Source organism: Choloepus didactylus, chromosome 5 (genome assembly GCF_015220235.1).
Source record: "Choloepus didactylus isolate mChoDid1 chromosome 5, mChoDid1.pri, whole genome shotgun sequence".
NCBI lineage: Eukaryota > Metazoa > Chordata > Mammalia > Pilosa > Megalonychidae > Choloepus > Choloepus didactylus.
Window position 1 is genome coordinate 39,632,432 of NC_051311.1, and position 19,713 is coordinate 39,652,144.

Sequence of the window (19,713 nt, forward strand, 5' to 3'; positions counted from 1 at the left end):
CTTTATATGTTTCTACGTATTTTTCAATTTTTGTTTTTGGTTCTTTTCATTTATGTTGGGTGGATGAATTCATGAATGAATCTTTATGATATATTTCTTGACTCTGATGGCATCTAGTGTCTCCTTGTATGCATTATTCAGGAGCCTCCTTCTTTAATGCCTTCCAAACAATGGGGAAGAGAGTCAGAGTGGGAAATTAGCACTCTACTGCTCTGACACGCTTGCTATAGGCATCTCACTTTATATTCTTCCTGTGTTTCTAACAGTCTGTTCCTTTTTCTAAACATTCACTTTGACACATTCCACTATGCACACCTCATTCTTTTTTCTTCATTGTACTCCCTGTACTCTCTGCCTTTCTCAGTCATTCTTCTCTTTATGCCTTTCCTCTACCTTATTTTCTGACTGTCCCTAATTTCACTCCTTTGGTAACACTCATAATTTTTAATCTGTTGCTGGCATCTTCTCTAATCACATACAACTTTTCTCCATTTTACTTCTCTTTTTCCACACTATGAATTTAATAGGTGATTTCTGTTAGAAAACACCAGTGCTCATTTGTCAAATAAACACTGTCAAACAAATTTTTATAAAATGCAGTTTTACCTGCTATCTGTCCATTTAATATATTTTTTCCTTTCTGATCTGTGACTTCAGATAAATAAGCAAAAGACTTCTCTGGAACACTCTCAGAGATGCTCTGTTAAAATAATGAATTGCACAAAGATTTCCTAATCACTTTCTGAGAAAATTACTGAATTTCCTAGTTCAAAAGCAATGAGACTTAAAAATAAGAGCATGTATTAAAAATAAAAGCATTTACATGGAGAACCTCATACAGAGTCTCTAGTCCGTGTCCAAGTCTCATCTGCACTTGGCTGTGGACTCTGTAAACTGAACAAGGAAGGCCAGAGCAAACACATTCACACACAAAACAATGATTTACATTCCAAAAAGAAACTAACTTCAAAACACCTAACTCTAATTTGCATTTCCCACCAAAAATAACAGGACATTTTAAAAATAATGTATTTAAACAAACTCTTCAATAGTACATTTGTTATAAGGCAGCAGTAAAATAAGATGCTTGGCACTAGGAACTTGGGAGTACATCATACTGGGTATAAACCAAACATCCTTAGAGGTTGTTTTGTGCAGGTAAACAAGGACTTGGAGGAACTTAATTATTTTCTCTAACAAATGAGAGCTAATGCTTCAGGACCAATTTTTTTTCATATTTACTATAGGAAAAATAATTGAATAAAATGGCAAAGTTGTAAGAAAAATTTTTCTTTAGGTTTTCTTTAAGTAATAGCAAACAAAAATGAGACATAGTATACAACTCTTTGCACATTTACAGTTATTTCAAGAAAGTATAGCAAGCTTTAATAACAAGGGAAGAATAAAAACATTTATTAAGAATCTAAAATATGCCAAGCACTTATTATGAAGATTTTCTTTTCTACATATAGTAAGAAAAAGAATGATTATGATAACAGCTATCCCCCTTCTTACTTGCTGCTCATTGCAACATGTTAGATTAAAAGGATGAATAAGATACACACACAGTTATGGTTCACTGTTCTCTCTGTCCAGAATGTTCTTCTCCTACTTTCAAATGACTGGCTCCTTGTCATCTTTCAGTTTGCAGCTCAAAGGTCATGCTCAGAGAGAACTTCTCTGACTACCTAAACCCAATACCCCAACCCAGCCCAACTAGAAACTCATCCAAGAATCTCTAAGCTAACGTTCTCAGTTTCCTTCATATGAAGCACTTACAGTGACTGGTTTTTCTGTCCCTACCACTACACATAAGCCCTCATTTTATATACGGTGTCTAACTGCTTGGCACATAGTTGGAATTCAACAGAAATGCAGTGAAGGTCAAAATGTCTAAAATCTCATCATGAAGGCCTCAGGTGCAAAATCACTATATAACTATAAGAGATTTCCAGTAGTAGTCTACTAAAACCTAACAACCCCCAAATTATAAATCCACACATCCATTCTAACTACCCAGTTCTTTTATTGACACTTCTGCCATTTTATTTTCCTTCAGCTTTAAAGAAGTGTCAATCAATATTTAGGAAATCACTAAATACCACGGTGATCATTTTATCTTACATTTGTATAACACCCATTATAGTTTTCACATTTGCTACCAAATCACACATACCCAAGAGGTAGGTTTTTTATGAATGAGGTAACTGAGATTCAAATGGGTTAAAGATTTTTTTCCAAGATCCCATGGCTAGTAAGTGACAAAACCAGGTACAAAAACCTGACTTTAAACTTCGAATACAGTGCTTGTACCTCATTGCAGAAGCTGCCAGGCCCTTCCTACCTTCTTCTGCAACAGTCACCTTAGTACAGCTTGCTGTTAACTTTATTCTTACATTACTACAAGCATGGCTACCAGAAATGGTTTCATGCATTATATTTTAACAATCCAAAATAGTTGTTACTTATTAAGACACCACTCAACGCAACTGTCTTTATTGTAACTCACATATTTTTACCATCCCCCATGTTTATCCTTCACCTGAAATATATCTTGCAAATATACATGACCATCCAAATATAATAATACTTTCAAGCCCCAGGCATTAACTTTTTTCAAGTTGCAAGTTGTTAAAATCCACTATAGTGCAAAATTTTTCTCTGTGAACCTCATTAGGCCTTTTATACTTGGAATCATACCTTTAGCCATATGTTGACCCAGAATAATTCTCAAGATTTTTAAACTTATTTTTATTAGAGAAGTTGTAACTTTCCAAAAAGCCATGCAGAAAATATAAAGTTCCCATATAGTCCCCCTCACACATACAGTGTTCCCTGATTATTAACACTGAGAATTAGTGTGGTCCAGTGTTACAACTGATGAAACAATAGTATTATATTTACACTATGAACTATAATCCATCTTTCACATCAGGGTTCACTGTTTGTGTTGTAGACTCCTATGGTTTTATTCTTTTAAGTTTTATTCTAGTAGTATTTTTAATGTCTAAAATTTCCCTTTAACCATGGTCAAATATAATTGAGTGGTGTTAATTACATTCACAATGTTGTGCTACCATCACCACCATGTAGTACCAACACCTAAACAGAAACTCAGTGCCAATTGATCATTAACTCCCTATTCCCTACCTTTACCCCAGAACCTGGTAACCTGCATCCTAGTTTCTGACTCTATACATAGGCTTATTCTAATAATTTCATATTAGTGAAATCATTTGTACTTTTGAAAGACAGTCGCTACAGGTATAAATTTCTTGGTTGGCAACTGTTTTCTTTCAGTACATTTAATATTTCACCCCACTGCCTTCTTGCCCCCAGGGATTGTGATGAGAAACCAGCACTTAATCTTATTGGGGCTCTCTTGTACGAAACATGTTGCCTTTGTCTTGCAGCTTTCCGAAGTTTTTCCTTGTCCTTGGCATTCAACATGTTGACTACCCTGAATCTGGACATGGTTCTCTTTGAGTTTATCCTATATTGGTATGCTTGATGGTGTCCCACAGGTCTCTTAGCTATTTCACTTTCTAAAATTCTTTTTTTCGTTCTGCTCCTCAGTCAGATTCATTTCAATTGTCTTATTTTTAGGTTCACTGATTCCTTCTTCTGCCAGTTCCAATCTGCTGTTGAAACCCTCTAAGGAATTTTTCCTTTCAGTTATTGTGGTCTTCAACTCCAGTACTTCCATTTCATTCCTTTGCAAATTTCTGTCTTCATTGAGATTCTCATATTGTTCATCTATCATTTTCCTGATATCCTTTAGTTCTTTCTCTGTATTTTCCTACATCTCCTTGAGCATATCAAAGATTTTTTAAAGTCTTTTTCCAGTATATCCAAATTCTGGTCTAATTTGATGGCCTTTGACTGTCTTATAATCTTTAGTTGCACACTCTCCATTTTTAGTATTTTTAATTGTTAACTCTAGGATTTGGTCCCTAAGTGGTTTCTTAAGTTTGTATCCAGCTAGCGATATGAAGAAATTTCCTCCAATGCTAGACACTAACAAAACAAACACACAAAGCAAAAAAAAAAAAAAAAAAAAAAAAAAAGAAAAACACCTTTGACAGTCTTTGCAGTTTGGCTCTGCACTGGCTGACACTGTGCTTCAGAATTCAGCTCTCCTATCAAAAAGATCAGCCCAAGGCAAAACTAAAGGACATGTTCTCTGTCTTTTCTAAGTTTCTGTCTTGCCTACTCATGGCCTTAGGAATTCCCCCTTTTACAGAAATGAGAATGTCCCCTCTACTCCCTAGGAAACAGACTCAGTCCCCCTCCAGGTTGCTCTATGGTATGTCTTAAAACCTGTAATCCTTTGCCTCAGGACACATTATTTCTTATGCTGCTTAACTTCTTCTACGTTGCTTAATTGACTTGTTTCTCACACTGCTTTAGCTTTCTGCAAGCTGCCTCTTCCCATGAGGCAAATTCTGGGAGGGTGAGCTGAAGTCCAGTGCCCTGGTTCAGTCTTTCAGGCTTTCATGCAGTAGGTTGGCACCCGCACACAGGCACCCCAGTAAACACATAGGGGTTGTTCTGCTTTCTTCAGAAAAGGGCCAGGTTCTCACAATGGGAGCACCCCCCACCCAGCACTGGGGAGGGGGTAGAGGTAGGCCAGCAAGTGCACCACAGACTTCTCCTATTGGTTTTTTCTTGCCCTTTGTTTTGCATTCAGCACTTGACCAATTATTCAACCCTTTAACTATTTCCAGACTTTTCAGGAAGATGGCTCTGCCTGACTTTGCAAGTTGTTCAAAGATTCCATGGGGAAATGGCACCTTGGAGCAAGTTATGATGCCTTCTTGGTCAACTGGAAATATCTCTACAAAAACTTAACTTCAGAACCCAAATGCTTATGACTTCCAAGCCCTGCTGTTTGCTTACATACACTGGCTTCATTAAGTGCATCCTGCAAATTACTGAATTATACCATGCAGGAGTTTTGTACTTAGTAGATAATTACTTGAATAATTATAGGTCGAAAAATATAAAAAAAGAATTCCCTGTGGGCATGTACAGAGATGAGAAGGTAAAGTCAAAGTATCCTCTTTTACTCGTTAACATCACTCAATGCTTATCCTTTAAAAAATAATAGACTGTGCCTCAGAATCCCAAGGTGATTCTATATCTTCATCTTCACCCAATCCTAAAGCTGACATCATATCTATAAAATGTAGTCACAGAAACATTCATGAGAACATTCATTACTGTGAATATTAAATACATGTATGTCTATCTGCATTCATGAATATTTCAAGGAAACAAAAGTTAAAGCAGAAAAGAACTTCAGAAGGTTGAAGTAGTTTCACAAAGAAGTTAGTAGTAATTTGAATACTTATAAAGACAGCAAAAGAAAAATAGTTAAAACAAACAATATCATATTTAGATTAACATATTTTCAATTAGGTTGTTTATAATCATATTTAAGCAAAGAAAAATTTCATACTTACCACTTCTATCATTTTTGTGTACTCCAACAACAAGAGCCATATTTTCATTATTCGTTAGTTCTCTTAGAGCACTTTCAGTAATACCAGTGCCAGTTTCCTTTTTTACAATTGCTGGCTTTGTTGTTCCTTCCTATCATTGAAAGGAAAAAAAAAATACCAACTGCAGAAAACATATTCATTTGCTCACTCATTCATTCAGTACATCAGCAATAAGGAAGCAAACATTTAATGTGTCTATCAAAATTGTAGGTACTATCCTGGGAGTAGCTATAAATATAAATAAGTGAGCATTTCTGTTCTATGTTCTAGAAGGGGTAGAGATACATAAAAACAAATAAGGACAGAAAAGTTGTCATGCACCACTTATATAACTGAAGTGGGTAAAGAACAGTAAGGGCACTTAAGAGGGAATAGCCTATTCTATCTGGGGAGCTCCAAAAACGCTGCCAAGATAGGGCTATATATTGAAAGACAGAAAGGTGCAGAGGAGGGTATAGAGAGCATTGTAGATGGGATGGCTAGAGCAAAAGGATGTGGCATAAAACAAACTGTTAAAAGAGAGTACAAAAGTAGTGTGGTTAAAATGGAACACAGTTATTAGGAATGGGATGGAGGGATAAAACTGGAGAATTAGGGCCAGATCACAGAGGTGTCATGGTAGAATGTGAACTTTCCCCCTTAGGTAATGGGAATCCATTGTAAGCTTGTAAGCAGAGGAGCTATACCATCACAAACATATTTTAGGAAGGTCACACTGAGAGCAATGTAAAGATGAAGAAAAGGGGAGCAAGACCAGAAATAGTATTTCAAAATTACAGGTGAGAAAGTGAATTAGGGTACTGAGAGTAGGGAGAGAAGTGAAAGAACACAGGAAAAGCTGGTAAGATGGTAGAGAATCCTCAACTCCATGACTGGATGGATGTATTAGGGTAGTGCAGTAGGGAGAGAAGTGAAAGGACATATGAAAAGCTGATAAGAAGGTAGAAAATCCTCAACTTGGTGACTGAGTGGATGCCTTGACTGGGGGGGCTGGAGTCCAGGATGTTTCCCATTTACTTGTTTCCAATAGTGCTTTTCACTAAAATGGGGAAAATGGATGACAGAGTTCATTATAGAGAGTCAGGAAGGGTCAGTGACAAGGTCTTGACTTTGGGATGTAGCAAACTGGAGACATCCAGAGGACCAAGAAGAAAGATTTGGATACATTTGGAGTAGTAGATGACCTTACTCAGAAAAAGCATATGGTAAAAAAAGATAAATATTTGTAAAATATGCTGAACTGGCGTTATTAAATAATGCAGACCTACACTGAACTCTGAAATCTTGAAAATGAAAACAAGAGCAGGAAATAAAACCACAGAATTCAATTTTCCAATCACATTTTCAACATCTGGTTCAAAGATTAAAAATATTCTTTTATTAATATATGCAAATATTTATTTCTGAGATATTATGGTAATACACATTTTTACATTTAATGAAAAGAGTTAATTCTAAAACACCAATTCAGAATCTTACAAAAAGGCTCATTTTAAAAAATTAATCTTAAAAGAGAAGTTTTAAACTACATAAGATAAATGATTAAATCATTATAGAATTATATGGCATTTTAAGTACCATTATGATATAAGATGTAAAATCCCATTTCAAATTCAGAAGGTTTATTTCCCTATGAAAAGCATGCAAGAATTTTTTATCATATACCACACAGGATGGTTGTTAAAGCCTGGAGAAAGGACATAGCATTAAAAAATGAGTCTGATTATCCAAATGGAAGATATTAAAATCTTAAAATAGGCCTATGATTACCAAGAAGGAACTAAAAAAAATCAAGTGAACAGATTCCTGAGTTTTAGATAAGATTTATGTGCAAGGTTTAACTATGAATACTGAAGTTAATAACATTTCCTGAAAATAAAGAAATGTACTCACTGCTGGAGTTATTTTAAAAGGTAAAAAAATCATCTGCCAGAGATAATTGTGTATGCTCTGTTGGAAGCCTTTTCTTCCTTATGGGTAACAAATAATTTGTTTTAGAATAAAAAATCATAAATTGTGATTTCATCCATTTGATATGTGCATGCATGTGTCCATTATATACAGATAGTTCTTAGGTAAATATAAATCAGAATCTCTACAGAAAAGAGAGTCTACATCTTTTCTTTTTAGAGTGTTTCAGCTTAAAATTTATTTTCTCATTAAATGGAGGCAGATTTAGAGCCTCATTTATAGAATCAGAAATTTAAATCTTATTTTTAAACAGTAATGAGTGAAAAGATTAAATGTTTATTTACTTATTGCTCTCTTTTTTCTTAAGAAATCTAAAACAGCTATGGAGTATAACAAAGAGTAGGACAATTAAGTTAGATATCACAAGAAATAATAGGGCCAATTATCATAATTCATAGTAAATCTGATAACGCTTTTTAAAAACAGATTTCACTACGAACAGATGACCCTACAAAAACAGGGTTTCCTAAATAAAATAAAAGAAATTACTAAAAGAAGTGGGGATTAAATTTTCTTTCAGTTCTTCAAAGAAAATCAGCAATAAGTCATTCAGAAGTCTGAGTATTTTCTTTCATTACCTGGCTTCCTTTTCTTAATCTGCATTTGAAAAATTTCTATCATGTTCTATAATAGTGTTCCTGCTCTCATTTAACCCCATTATTTCTTTTTGTGTTTTCATAATAATTTCTCTCAAATTGACTCTCTTCACCCTCTATATTCCTCTTACCCTTTGTGAATGAATTCTTCTCCCTCATCCCCATTCCCATCTTCATATCTGTCTAGCAGTTCTTTTTAGTGGCTTTCTAATTCTTTCCTTCCATAATATCATACCAAAGAATTGTACAGTCCCAGCAACTCTTCATAAATCTCAACCCTGTTCATCTATCCTGCTAGCTCTTATATCTGTTTTCTATTATGATCTTGGGGAGCTCTAGTTTTTTCTAGAATCTTTGTCATCTTGAAGGTGATACACAATTAAGAGAATAGGGGGTATAGAATGTAAAAAAAAAAAATGGAAAAATTAAAAAAAAAAAACCAAATGCACTTTTACCTTGGTAGCACCATGGACTGCTGAAGACTCGAGGGGAGGTTTTAGAAGAGGGTCAGGTGATGGAAAGGCAGCAGGAGAGATGCCCTGGACTTGGACTGGCAACTCTGGGAGGGTTTCAACCACATCTTTATGTTCACTATCAGAACTATTGTCCTCTAACAAGGTTTTATTTTTTGGTCTCACAATGCTATGATTTTCTTCTACTGCAGTAAAAACAAAGTAAAGAGTACATGAAAATATCTGTAATTTCAAATCAGTGAATAAAACAAGATTGGGCATTCTTTAAATAGCTTACTATTTTTCCTGGATTCCTGAAAAGCAGTCATTAGTTTTGTTAGGCTTGGTTTTGGGAGATTCTGGGAAAAAATAATAAATTTAAGAATAATAAATAAAAAATTTGACAAGTATGTACAATTATACTATTAACTATTAATTTATAAAATAAATATAATTATAATATTAACTATTACTTTATGCTCTAATACAAAGAGCACAGCTTTGGGGTCACTGTCATTCAGATGTGGATTCAAATCCCAGTTCTGCCATTTACTAAGAAACCTGGGGTAAGGAATATGAGAAATTACATAGGTAATCCCCAAAATGTTACTCCAGTTACCTGTAACTGATATGATACAAAAAAAAATACGCTATCCATTACAGTATATTCTTAACCAAAATAATCTAGAACAAAAAGTTATCCCTGGGTAGTTTGGAGTATTATTGAAAAATACTAGCATTGAGAAATTAAAATATTTGTTATAGTTTCAAGTGGGTTTAGCATCATGTTTGCATGATTTATATGGTCACTCAATTTATCTCATGTGGGAGGAAAATGTGATAGTTCTTAGTAGTAGCTTACTTAGATGGGTTAGAATTGACAACAGTATAACTTGCTTCTTTTGTCAAAAAGCTAAAGACAAATGATTGAATAAATTCATTCCCTTCCAAGAAAGAGAAGGAAAAAAGAGAAAAATCCTTGTGGGGCAATGACTGATGAATGAAAGTGAGCACACACACAGAGACACACACACACAGCTATGAAGTAGAAAGCTGCAAATAAATACACTACAATGCATACAGAAAAAGGACCAAGAAAACAGACAATGAAGAAATGTTTACTGTGAAGGAAAAATTAAGCTTGGGGTAAATAAAAAGGAAAGCAAAGAAAAAACAGGCTTCGGGGGAATGAGACATGACCAGTCAATCAAATAGAAGCTTAGCCAAGACACAACAAGAAAAAAGAGAATTACAAAAAGGTATGTGGAGAAATGTGTGTGTGTTTTGTATCTCACAGATAATTACAAAGACTTTTGGTCATAGTATCTCCCTAAAAAAATGATTTGTATTACTCTATGATTGTCTGTATAAGTCATTCAATTAGTTGAACACAGTCTTATACCACTATACAAAAGCTCTAAATTATTACTAGAGAGAGAAAAAGGGAAAAGGAAATGTTCTTAACACATCAACTTACTACTTAGAGAAAGAATAGGTAAAACAAATTTCTAAAGAATAATGTTTGGCTTCAAAGCCTACATGTAAGAGAACATGGTATGGGGCTGAAGAGGTTGATAAATTTTTATGTACACCCTAATCTACGCTCACTACTGGAGGACACCAGAAAACATACTATAAACTTCTTTCTTATTTATAACATATTTCCTCAATATAACTCAGATGAACTTATACATTCTAAATATTAAAGGGAATAATAAATTAAGCCATAGTTTTGGAATTTCAAATAGATACATAATGCATATTACTTTTATATATGCTCTGTATTGAGAAATCCATGTCTGTTCATTCAGTCAGATTCAAAAATATTAAAATGGTTCTCCAGGTATGGGCAAAAATATATCATATTTCCCAGTAGCCTATAAAGATAAAGGGGCCTTAAAATACTTCTTAAATGACTACCAAACAAAAACTTCTAAAAATTGGATTTTTTGAATGTTATACAAGGGATTTGAATGGATATTTTAAAAGCATCATAATACATGAAATACAAAAAAAAAATTCTGAAATTAGAAATTTTAACATATGGTCATCGAGAGTCTCTGCTTCTAGAGCTGGCTATATTCTAGGGAAAACATGTATTCTGCAATTAGAGGAAGAGTTTCAGGTATACTCTTCATAGAACTGATTTAGAAAACCCAGTGGTATCTCTTCATAATAGAGATTTTGGAAAAGAGAATTTAAATTTCTAAATTCCCACTATTTCCAATATTGTTTTAATGTGAACGAAGAACCAAGGATGGAAACAGAGAAAATTTCTCTCCTAAAAACCACAGGATATAAAAATAGATGCAAAGGAAAAAAAAAAAAAAACTATGTGGTATATGCTATATAGTTTTGGAACCGTAAGGCACCAGAGAGAGCCCACGATTATTAAAATAAGTGGATCCAATGAAAATTTCATTTAGCCATGAAAATTATAAAAGTCTTATTAGTATGACTTAAAAGTCACAGTATGAATCCTTATCCAAACTATGTTTCATATTTCTACCATTATGGGAAAGCTTTTCTCAAAATAATTTTATTGTCACAATGCATTTTCCCGCCTGTTCTTTTTTTCAGCTTCCACTCCCCAATCATTAGTTTTTACCAAACAAAAAAATAAAATGAAATAAAATTCAAATACTCATGTTTCTATAAAATGGTTTTCATTGACCAACCCTCCATTATAAATATAAAAAAGTGATACACAGACCACTGCTAAATATTAAGAGTAAATACTATATAAAACTAAAATCAGAGCAGGAAAATTAATTTCATGAGTGAGCACTTCACCTTGGTATCAAAATCTAACTCTTCATCATCTGATGTAGGCCACGAATCATCACCACCAGGTGAGTTAGATAGCCTTTAGAACAAAAATATACAACAATACAAGTAAGTTCATTTCTTTTCGAAAAACCTGGGAAAAGTTGGCTATCTAAATATTAAACAATGTTTCTTGACGTAATTAAAATTTGGCCTATTAAAAAGCATTAAGTTATTTAATGCTCATTCCACTTCTCCAAACTATGAAATACTCCATGAAGACTCACTCTTGGAGGCGGGGCAAGATGGCAGACTGGTGAGCTGTAAGTTTTAGTTACTCCTCCAGGAAAGTAGGTAAAAAGCCAGGAACTGCGTGGACTGGACACCACAGAGCAATCTGTCTTTGGGCATACTTCATACAACACTCATGAAAACGTGGAACTGCTGAGATCAGCGAAATCTGTAAGTTTTTGCGGCCAGGGGACCTGCGCCCCTCCCTGCCAGGCTCAGTCCCGGGGGAGGAGGGGCTGTCAGCTCCGGGAAGGAGAAGGGAGAACTGCAGTGGCTGCTCTTATCGAAAACTCATTCTACTGATTCAAACTCCAACCATAGATAGACTGAGACCAGACACCAGAGACTCTGAGAGCAGCCAGCCCAGCAGAGAGGAGACAGGCATAGAAAAAAAACAACACGAAAAACTCCAAAATGAAAGCAGAGGATTTTTGGAGTTCTGGTGAACACAGAAAGGGGAAGGGCGGAGCTCAGGCCTTGAGGCGCATATGCAAATCCCGAAGCAAAGCTGATCTCTCTGCCCTGTGCACCTTTCCTTAATGGCCCTGGTTGCTTTGTCTATTAGCATTTCAATAACCCATTAGATCTCTGAGGAGGGCCGTTTTTTTTTTTTTTTTTTTAAATCCTTTTTGCTTTTTCTAAAACAATTACTCTAAGAAGCTCAATACAGAAAGCTTCAAAGAATTGCAATTTGGGCACGTCAAGTCAAGAGCAGAACTAAGAGAGCTCTGAGACAAAAGGCAATAATCCAGTGGCTGAGAAAATTCACTAAACAACACAACTTCCCAAGAAAAGGGGGGTGTCCGCTCACAGCCACCATCCTGGTGGACAGGAAACACTCCTGCCCATCGCCAGCCCCATAGCCCAGAGCTGCCCCAGACAACCCAGTGTGACGGAAGTGCTTCAAATAACAGGCACACACCACAAAACTGGGCGTGGACATTAGCCTTCCCTGCAACCTCAGCTGAATGTCCCAGAGCTGGGAAGGTGGAGCAGTGTGAATTAACAAAGCCCCATTCAGCCATCATTTGAGCAGACTGGGAGCCTCCCTACACAGCCCAGCAGTCCAGAACTGCCCTGGGGGGACGGCACTCACCTGTGACATAGCACAGTAATCCCTCAACAGAGGACCCGGGGTGCACGGCCTGGAAGAGGGGCCCACTTGCAAGTCTCAGGAGCCATACGCCAATACCAAAGACTTGTGGGTCAGTGGCAGAGACAAACTGTGGCAGGACTGAACTGAAGGATTAGACTATTGCAGCAGCTTTAAAACTCTAGGATCATCAGGGAGATTTGATTGTTAGGGCCACCCCCCCCTCCCCGACTGCCCAGAAACACGCCCCACATACAGGGCAGGCAACACCAACTACACACGCAAGCTTGGTACACCAATTGGGCCCCACAAGACTCACTCCCCCACTCACCAAAAAGGCTAAGCAGGGGAGATCTGGCCTGTGGAGAACAGGTGGCTCGTGGACGCCACCTGCTGGTTAGTTAGAGAAAGTGTACTCCACGAACCTGTAGATCTGATAAATTAGAGATAAGGACTTCAATAGGTCTACAAACCCTAAAAGAACCCTATCAAGTTCAGCAAATGCCACGAGGCCAAAAACAACAGAAAATTATAAAGCATATGAAAAAACCAGACGATATGGATAACCCAAGCCCAAGCACCCAAATCAAAAGACCAGAAGAGACACAGCACCTAGAGCAGCTACTCAAAGAACTAAAGATGAACAATGAGACCATAGTACGGGATATGAAGGAAATCAAGAAGACCCTAGAAGAGCATAAAGAAGACATTGCAAGACTAAATAAAAAAATGGATGATCTTATGGAAATTAAAGAAACTGTTGACCAAATTAAAAAGATTCTGGACACTCATAGTACAAGACTAGAGGAAGTTGAACAACGAATCAGTGACCTGGAAGATGACAGAATGGAAAATGAAAGCATAAAAGAAAGAATGGGGAAAAAAAATTGAAAAACTCGAAATGGACCTCAGGGATATGATAGATAATATGAAACGTCCGAATATAAGACTCATTGGTGTCCCAGAAGGGGAAGAAAAGGGTAAAGGTCTAGGAAGAGTATTCAAAGAAATTGTTGGGGAAAACTTCCCAAATCTTCTAAACAACATAAATACACAAATCATAAATGCTCAGCGAACTCCAAATAGAATAAATCCAAAAAAACCCACTCCGAGACATATACTGATCACACTGTCAAACATAGAAGAGAAGGAGCAAGTTCTGAAAGCAGCAAGAGAAAAGCAATTCACCACATACAAAGGAAACAGCATAAGACTAAGTAGTGACTACTCAGCAGCCACCATGGAGGCAAGAAGGCAATGGCACGTTATATTTAAAATTCTGAGTGAGAGGAATTTCCAGCCAAGAATACTTTATCCAGCAAAGCTCTCCTTCAAATTTGAGGGAGAGCTTAAATTTTTCACAGACAAAGAAATGCTGAGAGAATTTGCTAACAAGAGACCTGCCCTACTGGAGATACTCAAGGGAGCCCTACAGACAGAGAAACAAAGAAAGGACAGAGAGACTTGGAGAAAGGTTCAGTACTAAAGAGATTCGGTATGGGTACAATAAAGGATATTAATAGAGAGAGGGAAAAATATGGCAAACATAATCCAAAGGATAAGATGGCCGATTCAAGAAATGCCTTCACGGTTTTAACGTTGAATGTAAATGGATTAAACTCCCCAATTAAAAGATACAGATTCACAGAATGGATCAAAAAAAATGAACCATCAATATGTTGCATACAAGAGACTCATCTTAGACACAGGGACACAAAGAAACTGAAAGTGAAAGGATGGAAAAAAATATTTCATGCAAGCTACAGCCAAAAGAAAGCAGGTGTAGCAATATTAATCTCAGATAAAATAGACTTCAAATGCAGGGATGTTTTGAGAGACAAAGAAGGCCACTACATACTAATAAAAGGGGCAATTCAGCAAGAAGAAATAACAATCGTAAATGTCTATGCACCCAATCAAGGTGCCACAAAATACATGAGAGAAACACTGGCAAAACTAAAGGAAGCAATTGATGTTTCCACAATAATTGTGGGAGACTTCAACACATCACTCTCTCCTATAGATAGATCAACCAGACAGAAGACCAATAAGGAAATTGAAAACCTAAACAATCTGATAAATGAATTAGATTTAACAGACATCTACAGGACATTACATCCCAAATCACCAGGATACACATACTTTTCTAGTGCTCACGGAACTTTCTCCAGAATAGATCATATGCTGGGACATAAAACAAGCCTCAATAAATTTAGAAAGATTGAAATTATTCAAAGCACATTCTCTGACCACAATGGAATACAATTAGAAGTCAATAACCATCAGAGACTTAGAAAATTCACAAATACCTGGAGGTTAAACAACACACTCCTAAACAATCAGTGGGTTAAAGAAGAAATAGCAAGAGAAATTGCTAAATATATAGAGACGAATGAAAATGAGAACACAACATACCAAAACCTATGGGATGCAGCAAAAGCAGTGCTAAGGGGGAAATTTATAGCACTAAACGCATATATTAAAAAGGAAGAAAGAGCCAAAATCAAAGAACTAATGGATCAACTGAAGAAGCTAGAAAATGAACAGCAAACCAATCCTAAAACAAGTAGAAGAAAAGAAATAACAAGGATTAAAGCAGAAATAAATGACATAGAGAACAAAAAAACAATAGAGAGGATAAATATCACCAAAAGTTGGTTCTTTGAGAAGATCAACAAGATTGACAAGCCCCTAGCTAGACTGACAAAATCAAAAAGAGAGAAGACCCATATAAACAAAATAATGAATGAAAAAGGTGACATAACTGCAGATCCTGAAGAAATTAAAAAAACTATAAGAGGATATTATGAACAACTGTATGGCAACAAACTGGATAATGTAGAAGAAATGGACAATTTCCTGGAAACATATGAACAACCTAGACTGACCAGAGAAGAAATAGAAGACCTCAACCAACCCATCACAAGCAAAGAGATCCAATCAGTCATCAAAAATCTTCCCACAAATAAATGCCCAGGGCCAGATGGCTTCACAGGGGAATTCTACCAAACTTTCCAGAAAGAACTGACACCAATCTTACTCAAACTCTTTCAAAACATTGAAGAAAATGGAACACTACCTAACTCATTTTATGAAGCTAACATCAATCTAATACCAAAACCAGGCAAAGATGCTACAAAAAAGGAAAACTACCGGCCAATCTCCCTAATGAATATAGATGCAAAAATCCTCAACAAAATACTTGCAAATCGAATCCAAAGACACATTAAGAAAATCATACACCATGACCAAGTGGGGTTCATTCCAGGCATGCAAGGATGGTTCAACATAAGAAAAACAATCAATGTATTACAACACATTAAAAACTCGAAAGGGAAAAATCAATTGATCATCTCAATAGATGCTGAAAAAGCATTTGACAAAATCCAACATCCCTTTTTGATAAAAACACTTCAAAAGGTAGGAATTGAAGGAAACTTCCTCAACATGATAAAGAGCATATATGAAAAACCCACAGCCAGCATAGTACTCAATGGTGAGAGACTGAAAGCCTTCCCTCTAAGATCAGGAACAAGACAAGGATGCCCGCTGTCACCACTGTTATTCAACATTGTGCTGGAAGTGCTAGCCAGGGCAATCCGGCAAGACAAAGAAATAAAAGGCATCCAAATTGGAAAAGAAGAAGTAAAACTGTCATTGTTTGCAGATGATATGATCTTATATCTAGAAAACCCTGAGAAATCAACGATACACCTACTAGAGCTAATAAACAAATTTAGCAAAGTAGCGGGATACAAGATTAATGCACATAAGTCAGTAATGTTTCTATATGCTAGAAATGAACAAACTGATGAGACACTCAAGAAAAAGATACCATTTTCAATAGCAACTAAAAAAATCAAGTACCTAGGAATAAACTTAACCAAAGATGTAAAAGACCTATACAAAGAAAACTACATAACTCTACTAAAAGAAATAGAAGGGGACCTTAAAAGATGGAAAAATATTCCATGTTCATGGATAGGAAGGCTAAATGTCATTAAGATGTCAATTCTACCCAAACTCATCTACAGATTCAATGCAATCCCAATCAAAATTCCAACAACCTACTTTGCAGACTTGGAAAAGCTAGTTATCAAATTTATTTGGAAAGGGAAGACGCCTCGAATTGCTAAAGACACTCTAAAAAAGAAAAACGAAGTGGGAGGACTCACACTCCCTGACTTTGAAGCTTATTATAAAGCCACAGTTGCCAAAACAGCATGGTACTGGCACAAAGATAGACATATAGATCAATGGAATCGAATTGAGAATTCAGAGATAGACCCTCAGATCTATGGCCGACTGATCTTTGATAAGGCCCCCAAAGTCACCGAACTGAGCCATAATGGTCTTTTCAACAAATGGGGCTGGGAGAGTTGGATATCCATATCCAAAAGAATGAAAGAGGACCCCTACCTCACCCCCTACACAAAAATTAACTCAAAATGGACCAAAGATCTCAATATAAAAGAAAGTACCATAAAACTCCTAGAAGATAATGTAGGAAAACATCTTCAAGACCTTGTATTAGGAGGCCACTTCCTAGACTTTACACCCAAAGCACAAGCAACAAAAGAGAAAATAGATAAATGGGAACTCCTCAAGCTTAGAAGTTTCTGCACCTCAAAGGAATTTCTCAAAAAGGTAAAGAGGCAGCCAACTCAATGGGAAAAAATTTTTGGAAACCATGTATCTGACAAAAGACTGATATCTTGCATATACAAAGAAATCCTACAACTCAATGACAATAGTACAGACAGCCCAATTATAAAATGGGCAAAAGATATGAAAAGACAGTTCTCTGAAGAGGAAATACAAATGGCCAAGAAACACATGAAAAAATGTTCAGCTTCACTAGCTATTAGAGAGATGCAAATTAAGACCACAATGAGATACCATCTAACACCAGTTAGAATGGCTGCCATTAAACAAACAGGAAACTACAAATGCTGGAGGGGATGTGGAGAAACTGGGACTCTTATTCATTGTTGGTGGGACTGTATAATGGTTCAGCCACTCTGGAAGTCAGTCTGGCGGTTCCTTAGAAAACTAGATATAGAGCCACCATTCGATCCAGCGATTGCACTTCTCGGTATATACCCGGAAGATCGGAAAGCAGTGACACGAACAGATATCTGCACGCCAATGTTCATAGCAGCATTATTCACAATTGCCAAGAGATGGAAACAACCCAAATGTCCTTCAACAGATGAGTGGATAAATAAAATGTGGTATATACACACGATGGAATACTACGCGGCAGTAAGAAGGAACGATCTGGTGAAACATATGACAACATGGATGAACCTTGAAGACATAATGCTGAGCGAAATAAGCCAGGCACAAAAAGAGAAATATTATATGCTACCACTAATGTGAACTTTGAAAAATGTAAAACAAATGGTTTATAATGTAGAATGTAGGGGAACTAGCAGTAGAGAGCAATTAAGGAAGGGGAAACAATAATCCAAGAAGAACAGATAAGCTATTTAACGTTCTGGGGATGCCCAGAAATGACTATGGTCTGTTAATTTCTGATGGATGTAGTAGGAACAAGTTCACTGAAATGTTGCTATATTATGTAACTTTCTTGGGGTAAAGTAGGAACATGTTGGAAGTTAAGCAGTTATCTTAGGTTAGTTGTCTTTTTCTTACTCCCTTGTTATGGTCTCTTTGAAATGTTCTTTTATTGTATGTTTGTTTTCTTTTTAACTTTTTTTTTCATACAGTTGATTTAAAAAAGAAGGGAAAGTTAAAAAAAAAAAAAAAAGATGTAGTGCCCCCTTGAGGAGCCTGTGGAGAATGCAGGGGTATTCGCCTACCCCACCTCCATGGTTGCTAACATGACCACAGACATAGGGGACTGGTGGTTTGATGGGTTGAGCCCTCTACCATAAGTTTTACCCTTGGGAAGACGGTTGCTGCAAAGGAGAGGCTAGGCCTCCCTGTATTTGTGCCTAAGAGTCTCCTCCTGAATGCCTCTTTGTTGCTCAGATGTGGCCCTCACTCTCTGGCTAAGCCAACTTGAAAGGTGAAATCACTGCCCTCCCCCCTACGTGGGATCAGACACCCAGGGAAGTGAATCTCCCTGGCAACGTGGAATATGACTCCCGGGGAGGAATGCAGACCCGGCATCGTGGGATGGAGAACATCTTCTTGACCAAAAGGGGGATGTGAAAGGAAATGAAATAAGCTTCAGTGGCAGAGAGATTCCAAAACGAGCCGAGAGATCACTCTGGTGGGCACTCTTACGCACACTTTAGACAACCTTTTTTAGGTTCTAAAGAATTGGGGTAGCTGGTGGTGGATACCTGAAACTATTAAACTACAACCCAGAACCCATGAATCTCGAAGACAGTTGTATAAAAATGTAGCTTATGAGGGGTGACAGTGGGATTGGGAATGCCATAAGGACCAAACTCCACTTTGTCTAGTTTATGGATGGATGTGTAGAAAAGTAGGGGAAGGAAACAAACAGACAAAGGTACCCAGTGTTCTTTTTTACTTCAATTGCTTTTTTTCACTCTAATTATTATTCTTGTTATTTTTGTGTGTGTGCTAATGAAGGTGTCAGGGATTGATTTAGGTGATGAATGTACAACTATGTAATGGTACTGTAAACAATCGAAAGTACAATTTGTTTTGTATGACTGCGTGGTATGTGAATATATCTCAATAAAATGATGATTAAAAAAAAAAAAAAAAAAAAAAAAGACTCACTCTTAGTCCCCATAACAAGTGCCAGCCAGCCAGGATACTGGCAAAGCCTGAGAATACTTTGCATCGCCAAAGTCCTGGAGGTTGAACTGAAACTCACAACAGATGTAACTTTTTTTACCTGAAGTGGAACTAATCTGATAACCTCAAACAAGGTAGAAGGATACACTGTCCCTTCTCCATAGTTAAAGAGCAATCTCTGTCAAAAATGTAGTCATGGTTCTTTAGCAGCATCTCAAGAGGGTGAAAGCACTGCTCCCCTTCCCTCCCTTTACTCTAAGACAGCACAGGGAGTCCCTGAAATGTTTGAAAACAAAACG

The 19,713-nt window shown here is 36.6% G+C and overlaps 1 protein-coding gene across 3 annotated transcripts in view; it reads right to left on the reverse strand.

The window, feature by feature from the left end:
* Positions 1-619: 619 nt before the first annotated feature.
* LOC119534916 (ankyrin repeat domain-containing protein 7-like) overlaps positions 620-19,713 on the reverse strand; it is a 57,773-nt gene continuing 38,679 nt past the window's right edge. Inside the window, exons 3-6 of one of the 3 annotated variants that reach the window (XM_037837465.1) lie at positions 8,822-8,882; positions 8,527-8,729; positions 5,466-5,595; positions 620-700 (exon numbers count right to left, since the gene is read on the reverse strand). In XM_037837465.1, coding sequence (XP_037693393.1) covers positions 690-700; positions 5,466-5,595; positions 8,527-8,729; positions 8,822-8,882 — 405 coding nt within the window. In that variant the 3' untranslated portion in view covers positions 620-689. Of the gene's footprint in view, positions 701-5,465; positions 5,596-8,526; positions 8,730-8,821; positions 8,883-19,713 lie in introns of those variants that run through there. The other 2 variants (XM_037837466.1, XM_037837467.1) reach the window with 2 other exon arrangements.